Below are 8935 nucleotides of genomic sequence, written 5' to 3'. Positions count from 1 at the left end.
AAAACAGTTGGGTAATAATAGCTCTCACATTGATAGTCCAGTTGTCAAACCTAGCATGGAGGACCAGATATGACACCAAGGCCGTTTGAATCTGACTTCTAAGTCATGAAATATTGTCAACAGCTCTGCTCTATGCCACACACCATATTGGACACTGAAAGTGCAAATATGCACACCCAACACTTCTTCGAGGGACAGCCTAGGAAAGGACAGTGACTTGAGAAGGGAGGGTGGAGGCTGAGCCACACCAGCTCGGGGAGGGCTGGGGAGGGGGTGGGGCAGGCCTTTTGGGAACGGCCTCTGGAAAGGATTTTGGATTGGCAAAGAGGTGAGATTGCTGCACCATGCTGGGAAAAGCTGGAGGGAAATGTTCCTGCACACCAAGACCCAAGTGACACAAGGGTCAGGGCCGTGCACCGTCCTGGAATTCTGGGAATGAGCTATGAGTCAACATGTCACTGGTGGCCACGGTCAGCGCACCACTGTTCTGCTGAATATACCACATCTATCCCTGGCATTTCTCAGGGTTGGGGATGCTAGAGTGCTGATGGCTGTTTTTCCTTCTTGGCCTTTTAGCTTTAAACACCCCCCCCCGACACCCCCCCCAGACACCCCCCCCAACTTCTTCCATGTAGCTCTGCGACTGGGGAAGATCTGCTGTTGGAGAGTGCTTCCTATCTGCCCAAGGCATGGATGTTTCTCTTCAGTACAAGAGACCCAGGCTAGTCAGGAAGCCTTGGGCAGGAACTGTGCTGGGCAGCCTTCTGTCTCCAGAGCAAAGAACAGAGCTTGGGCACTGGTTCCCTGCCACTGGGCTAGCTAGTCATAGGTCCTGAGAGCCAACCTTCTTTGTAGAGCTTCAGGTGAAAGTAGGTGGGTCAGGGGTGTGAGGAGGAGGGCAGCGATTGGGTAAGTGACAGATTTGAGCTTTAGGGATCTGATGGCTCTCATCAGGTCTCAGGGGCCAGGCTTATGGTGATGAGGCAAAGACACGACATGACCTCCTCTCCTTTCTTGTCTTTCTTGTCCCAACTGTTTTCTTTTTTCTACAAGATCTTCCGAGTGACAACTGACTTATCTTCTTGGTTGATGCTGTCCTCACGCTTCCGCAGACTGGAGCACCATGGACAAACAGGAACCCTGGTGTCAGGTGTTTCCTCGGAGACTCTGCATGTGACAACTGCTCACATGAGGGCCTTGCGTGGAACATGGCCTCAGTCAACTCATGAGAACATAGCTGGACTTACAAAGACTATGTTCTACCCAATGACCAAGAGAATGCTGTTGCTAGAGGGCAGTGAGGGTTAAAAACATGGATCAAGAAGCATCAGCACTTGCTGCTTCTCTTGGGTGTGGTTTTGTGAGTGTGTGTGTCTGTGTGTGTCTATGTGTGTGTGTCTGTTTGTGTGTCTGTGTGTGTCTATGTGTGTGTGTCTGTGTGTGTCTATGTGTGTGTGTGTCTATGTCTGTTTGTGTGTCTGTGTGTGTCTATGTGTGTGTGTGTCTATGTGTGTGTGTCTGTTCTGTTTGTGTGTCTGTGTGTGTCTATGCGTGTGTGTAGTTATGCAGGCCAAAGGCCAATGTCTTCACTCTCACCATTTATTTATTTATTTATTTATTTATTTATTTATTTATTTATCTATCTATCTATCTATCTATCTATCTATCTATCTATCTATCTATTTATTTAGAGAAATAGAAAGCTATTTTATTAACACACTTTACATTTACAGTTCATTAGCTAATCAACATGCAAAAATAAACACTAGATACAAACCTCTACAATATGGTTTTGTGTGAATTACAGTGGCTCATTTGTTTTGAGAACTCGTCAGTACTTATTTTAGCTGAACTATCAGTTTCTGAATGAAAAGCAAGTACACTCTAGGACTATGGAACTACTTGGCACCTAATGCCTTCTTCTGGTGTGTCTGAAAACAGTGACAGTGTACTCACATATACAGAATAAATAAATTAAAACAAAACAAAACAACCCACAGGGCCTCTCAATGAAACTGGAATTTAGCCATTGGCTGGACTGGCTGCCCAGCAAGCCCTGGGGCTCCTCCCATCTCTATCTCCATGTACTGGGATCTCAGGCATTTGCTGCAGACCCATTTTGTTGTTGTTGTTTATTTGTTTTGATTTTTACTTGTTTGTTTGTTGTTTTGTGGGTGCTGGGGATCTGAATTCAGGCTCTTATTGCTTGTGTGGCAAGCTCTTTATTGATGGAGCCATTTCCCCAGCTCCCCTTTCCACCTCTTTTGCTCCTTCCTTGCTTCCTTCCTTCCTTCCTTCCTTCCTTCCTTCCTTCCTTCCTTCCTTCCTTCCTTCCTTCCTTCCTTCCAGCAAAGCCTCATTCTGGAATCTAGGTTGGTTTCACAGTCCTGCTTCTGTGGAGTGCTGGGTACAGGTGCGTCCAATCACATCTGGCTTAAGTAAGCATTAGCTTCACAACTGGGGCATGGCTTCCCACTGCAGACTCAGACCAGAGTCTCGGTACGCTAGGACCATGCGGACCTCTCTGACGTTTGTGGGCCATGCACTCATCTTTACACTGTGTCTCTGAGGGGAGTGGCAGGCAGCTCACACGGGACAGAACAGTCAGCGTGAGAGGGGAATGGAGAGCCAGAGGAGTCTGTTCCTACTAACAGGAAATAGGAAAGGTAGATATCACTTTGTCCAGCAAGGCCAACCTCATGGGCCAGGTAGCCTGACTAGTTCCAACAAGAGTGAATGAAGGAGGTCATGGAGGAGCATGGGAAAATGACGTGGATAGACAGCCTCGATTTTCTGAGCTGGAAGAGTTGAGCAACGATGACATAGCACGTGCACAAGGCACACACATGGAATGTCCAGGATGCTACTTTTCTGCAATCTAGGTTATACACAGGGGGTGTCAACAGCCTAATGTGGCTGCCAAGCCAGCTAGTGTCTAAGTGTGCAGGGTCTTTGGGTGGCATCAGAAACCTAACTGGCAGAACGACCCTCCTCCCAAATTGGGATGAACTTGGAATAGGACTCTGCTTAGAAGAGACTGAAACAAGCAGAAACCAGCACTCCAGGAAGGCGTGAGGCTGTGAATTAGGGTGCTGGAACATGGAGGGAGGGAGGGAGTTCTGTGGACACTCCCTGCCAGGGCACCTCTCACTGTGTGAGGACCAGCCTCTCTGCCCCCACTCTCAGCTGCCAGGAGCCCTCCCTACCCTACTCCCCACACCCCCAGGGCATTTTCACTGTGCATCTTCTCTCTGTCCTTTGTTTCCGTTCTTGGCCACAGCCCTCACCACTTGCTCCAAGTCAGTCTCTTGGGTTATTTATATCTGTCTGGAGGCCAGAGCCCTCTGAAACGCAGGTGCTTGGTGGGGAGACCACAATTTCCCAGGCGACCCTGGGTCATGAGCTGTCAGCTGAACCTGCTGAAGGTATGGGGTCAAGGTCATCTAGTTTATCCCTCTGCCTGAGTTAGGTGGCTAACTGCTGGCTATGCTGGGAAGGCACCTATTACATCTGGCCCCACCCAGGGCTGTGACCACAGGAAAGACTGAGGGATGGAGAGAACAAATTCCTCTTCAACCTTGGGTCCTCACATGGCCCCGCACGTTCTTCTCAGAGGCAGAGCTGAGGTGCCTTTCCAGAATGCCTCCTGGGCCACCAGCCCATATGGCCCGCACCATCTTTGTCTGAGGAAGCTGACTCAAGGTGAAGGGTCTGCTGATGGATGACACCTGTCATGTGACTCTTCCCAATGCCACAGAGCAGGGTGTTACTAGCTGCACTCCACAGACGGCACCAAGAGTCAGAGGAGTGTGACAAGAAAGGGGACTCCGAGACATGACAGGGGCTGCCTCGGGGCACAGGACATCAGAGGGTGTTGGTGACATGAGCCATCATGTAGCCAAAACTCCATGTTCAAGAGCAGCTAACTACACACACTTCTGGGCAGGAACTTGTCTGGAGAATTTGACTGGGGTTATTTCTGGAGGTCTCGAGAGCCAATGGGATTTTCACCGTGGGACAGCAGTAGTCAGGAGAGACCCCAGGCTTTGTAGGAATCTCCCATTTCCCCACCCCCACCCCCCATTCAAGGCACATTAAGACTGGACAGAAAGGAAACCTGCATTGTGAGGCTGGGTAACACTGAGGCAATGTGCTAAGTTTCACAGCAGGGTACAGCAGCTACTTGGAGAGGCCCACCTAGACCCTCATCTGAGGAGAAATCAGGTTTTGAGGTGGTTGGTTTATCCAGCTGTCAAGGCCCCTGAGTGGGGGAGGGGTACGGGGGGTGGGCTTCTCATTCACACTTGGTTCGAACCCTGAGTCAGAAACAGGAAGTGGCATGGCCCTGAACACAAGGAACTTGCCCACTGCTGTACCTGCTGCACCAGTGCCGGCCAAGCCTTGGGCACAGTACGGGAACTAGCAGAGTTCACAAGCTGGCTTGGACAAAAGCTGCCGCCTAAGCAGCAGAGTTGGGATGTCACTGAAATACTGTCCCTGCTTAGGGGGAGGAAAGGAGTTCTCCATCAGTTACTTAGATGTGGAGGTGGGGCTGACGGCAGACTTCCATGCCATCCACCCTCAATGTCAGCCCAGATGAGTTCCCCCGGAGGCATGCATGGTATGCTGGCTAGTTTTATGGCAACTTGACACAAGCTATGGTCATCAGAGGGGAAGAAGCCTCGACTGAGAAAATGCCTTCCTAAGATGCAGCTGTAGAGCATTTCCTGATTAGTGATGGATAGGGGAGGCCCAGCCCATTGTGGTGGTGTCATCCCTGGGCTGGTGGTCCTGGGTTCTATAAGAAAGCTGACTGAGCAAGCCATAGAGAGCAAGCCAGTAAGCAGGAGCCCTCTATGGTCTCTGCATCAGCTCCTGCCTCCAGGTTCCTGCTGTTGGACTTACTACTGTGGCTTCAGGATAAGTGAGCCAAACAAACCCTTTCCTCTCCAGTTGTTTTTGATCCTGGTGTTTCAGCACAGCATTAATAACCCTATGACACACAGTACGTAGCTTTTCTAAGGTCACAAACGTAGGTAAAGTTTGAACATGGGCAGTGTAGGTGCAAAGACTATGTTCTCCTCACCTACTTACACAGAACTCAGTAAGTACCAAGGAAAGCAGGCCTGCCTTCTGAAAGGCAATTACCAAACAGGGAAACACACTGATTTCCTACCCAGCCTGCTTATCTTTTTTTGGGGGGGATTATCCTTTAGTGTCAAATTTTTAACACAATCTTCTTCCTGAGTAACTACTTAAAGGTTGATTTAAAAACAACCCACTACAGTGAACATACAGCCAGACAATGCCACTCCTGGGTCTTCTGGACAGAGTCCGGTTTGCTTCAGTTACTTTCACACTCAACGATCAGGACCTGCTTTTATTTGTTTTCTAAGTCTGTTGGGGTCTGGGGGTCACCACAGTACATGGAATCCAAGAGTTTATAACCACAAGTATCAAAACATCTTAATAACATAAAATGTGAGGGCCACAAAAGAAATGAGTGTCTTACTAGATTTACATTCTTTCTGGAATCTACTGTGTAACAGTGCCAGAGACCTGCAACTCACTCTACAATATCAGCTACTTAAGAGTGAAAAAGGACAGGCTGGGCGTGGTGGCACACGCCTTTAATCCCAGCACTCAGGAGGCAGAGGCAGTCTGAGTTAGAGGTTAGTCTGGTCTATAAGCAAGTGGTTGGACAGCCAGGGCTACACAGAGAGATCCTGGATCCCGTCTTCCAAAAAAAAAAAAAAGAAAGAAAGAAAGAAAAAAAGGGTCTTCCTCTGGGTGCTAAGTCAGGCCGGTGACAGAGTAAGTGGGACTTGGGTCCTCAACCAAGTTCAATCTCTGGCATTTTCCCCAATTTTCTTCACCACTATCTTTTTTTTTTTTAATCCAGTTGCCTGATAAAGCTGAGTTAGAGTGGAGAGACCTAGCCTAATTCAGTCATTTGCTAAGAGGCTGACTCTACAGAGACACGCGACTCACTGCTGAGCCCAAAGTGGAACATTGACTCAGCTCTTTCCATATCCAGCAAAGGACACGGGCTCCGCACGGGTCTTCCCTCGCACTCTGGCATCAGTCCCCAGACGCTGACCAAGTGCCGACTGTGCACCATGTGCACTGAGGTGGCTGGGGGGGGAGGTCACTTACAGTGGATACAGTAGACTTGCACAGACTATGACAAGCAGAATGGGCTATGCAGAGGTAACATCTCACAAAGCAAAGTGACCTCAGGGGAACCCAAGTTGTCGATCACTTCTCAGTCCCTGGGGTGATGCGACAGGAAAAAACAAAAACCAAACTCCATTTAAAAAAAGTCAAGTCCTCTTATGAATCAGTATGACTTTGAAGAGAAAAAAAAGGTAAAACACAAGCAAAGAAATTAGGAGATTTATTTACACAGGGAAATCCAGGGCTCATGCCCTTAGCAGCCCACTGCACCCAACACCAATGACCACAGGGGGTATCGGCAGGCTCAGCTCATCATATTAACCGTGGTCCAAAAGCACTGAGCAGCCATAGTCAACTGTTAAATCAAACCTAGAATCAGTGTGTTGTCATGTAGTTTCTGACCATGACTCAAGTAGAAAAAGGGCTTTTCTGGCTAGCCAGAGTCTGTTCCCTGAGCATCCCAGCTGAGGTTACGTCTCGGAGATAGCTGTCTAGACATCAGGTGTAGAGTAATACGTCATCTAGTAGAAACCAGAGCGGGGAAGGATCTGTTCCCTTTACATCAAACAGGAAGACATATGTGAACCACATTCCATTTGTAGAAAAAAAATATCAGAAGTCCACACTAGTCACATACCAGAAAAAACAACACATTCATTTCCAACCTTTCTAGCTGGAGCTGTTTTTTGGGTCAATCAAAGACCAAAACAATAAACTAACATTGCTTCAGGACAGAAGGTGGGTAAGAGGTGCCAATGCAGCAGGCCGCTGAGCCTGTGGCCCACAGGCTCCCACAGACCAGAAGGCAGGTGCGGCCTCTGTGAAGGCCTCATTCTCCAGCCCAGGACAAGCACTGCACGACTCAACAGTACTCCCTGCCTGCCTCAAAACCCCAGGTCGGGCCAGTCAGCACAATAATTCTGGTAGACAGAGACACAGTCAAATTTACCAATGATCTGTGACTATTCTTGGAAGAAGAAAAGCTCACCAACCACAAAGAATAATACAACAAAAATGCTAAGTGTGAGACAGAAGACTGGGTTTAAGAAATTTGGGCGCACGCCTTTAATCCCAGCACTTGGGAGGCAGAGGCAGGTGAATTTCTGAGTTTGAGGCTAGCCTGGTCTACAGAGTGAGTTCCAGGACAGCCAGGGCTACCCAGAGAAACCCTGTCTCGAAAAAAAAAAAAAAAAAAAAGCACTTTTATTTTGGCTGAGAGCCAGGTTATTTCTTACACTAAATTTTTAAGAAAACAACAACAACAACAACAAAAACAACTTCACCAGAATGTTACATTACAGCTATCAGTGAATACTGGATTTCACACTGTAACATTGACACTTAATGCACATGCGGAAGACTCTTCTTGTAGTCTGATGGCTGTGCAGTGTGGCAGTAGTATGCTTGTAGCACAGCTAAAACCGGGTGTAGGCACTGCGAGGCTGCGGCTGCGGCTGTGGCTGTGGCTGCAAAGGCTGCTGGGCCTGCTGCTGTAGGCGAATCTGCTGGGAGTAGGGGTCTTCCAGGGATTTGACAAACATAGTAGTTCTGGGGCCAGTCTTCCAGACGATGCCATTGGCATCTCTCACCGATGACTCCACTGTGATGCTGTGCGTTCCAAGGACAGCAAAGTTCAACAGGAACTGGGTGCTGAAGTAATCATTATGTGGCTCAACCCTCTGCTCCATCTCATTGGTCATGCTATCAATGGGAATCTAGAACACAAGAATTGTTAAACCAGCATGAGTTGCTTACTCAGTATTCTCCAGGAGCCAGGCCCTGGAGTCTAGGGTGCTGGGAGACACCTGCAAACTGGGACAAGCCACATGAATTCTCATCACAATTCCCAGCAACATCTGAGATCACCCAGCCATAACGGGAGTGTTCTAGACACAGCCCACCGTTTATCACTCAACAAATATTTATAGAGTGGCTAAGGGCTGCATTAATCAAAGAAAAGAAAGGAAGAGAATGGAGACCAAGCCTTAACAGTGAGCAGATTGCAGGCTGAGAGGACAACACTGAAGAAAGTGAGACAGAGGCCACACCAGTCCTCCTTCAGCTTCCTACCTAAAACTGTGATGATGAAATGATCGTGTATGTTCGTGTGTGCACGTGGGTGTGCACATTATATGCTTGCTAGTGTGGGTATGTGCATGTGGACATGCAAGTGTGTATGTGTGAGGACATGAGTAGGAGGCCAGAGGTCAAAGCTGGGTGCTTTTCCTCAATCACTTTCCACCTTTATTTTTGAGACAGTGAATCAGTCAACTTGGTTCTCATGGGTGGATTTATTTGGCCAGGGTGGCTGTCAGTGAGTGTCAAGAACTCACTGTCTTCACCCCATCCCCTAGGGTTAGCTTTGTATTCGAGTTGTGGGGCTCCAAACCCAGGTCTTCACACTTGCAAGAAGGCATTTTACCAGTCCTGAAATGCCCTTTTAAACCTTCACTCCATCTAGTTACACAGATTTAGTTCAAATGCACCTGACTAGCCTGGGGACATTCTGTGGATTTGATCACCACAAAAAAATTGGAAAGAAATGTCTAAGCAAAGAGACACGGGCATCTCATAGGCACATATGCAAGATGCTGACTGTGAATGGCAACATCAACCTCATTGATGCTAGTTAACTTAACCTACCTCAGGACAGCTAGAGGAAGCAAATTCCCAAGGTTCCCCTGGGGCTGGGTGACCTGCATAGTATATTAGGCACCACAGCAGGCAGCTCTCCTCCAGAAGGCAGAGCCCAAGATGG

General features: G+C 48.3%; 1 protein-coding gene across 4 annotated transcripts in view; it reads right to left on the bottom strand.

The window, feature by feature from the left end:
• Positions 1 to 5366: 5366 nt before the first annotated feature.
• Ints7 (integrator complex subunit 7) overlaps positions 5367 to 8935 on the bottom strand; it is a 48151-nt gene continuing 44582 nt past the window's right edge. For 3 of the 4 annotated variants that reach the window (NM_178632.6, NM_001306203.1, NM_001306204.1), the window contains one exon: positions 5367 to 7892. In NM_178632.6, the coding sequence (NP_848747.4) occupies positions 7593 to 7892 (300 nt within the window). In that variant the 3' untranslated portion in view covers positions 5367 to 7592. The remainder of the gene's footprint in view (positions 7893 to 8935) is intronic. The other variant, XR_865812.3, reaches the window with a different exon arrangement.

The sequence above is a fragment of the Mus musculus genome, chromosome 1 (genome assembly GCF_000001635.26).
Source record: "Mus musculus strain C57BL/6J chromosome 1, GRCm38.p6 C57BL/6J".
NCBI lineage: Eukaryota > Metazoa > Chordata > Mammalia > Rodentia > Muridae > Mus > Mus musculus.
This window is presented reverse-complemented; position numbering and strand designations above follow the sequence as displayed.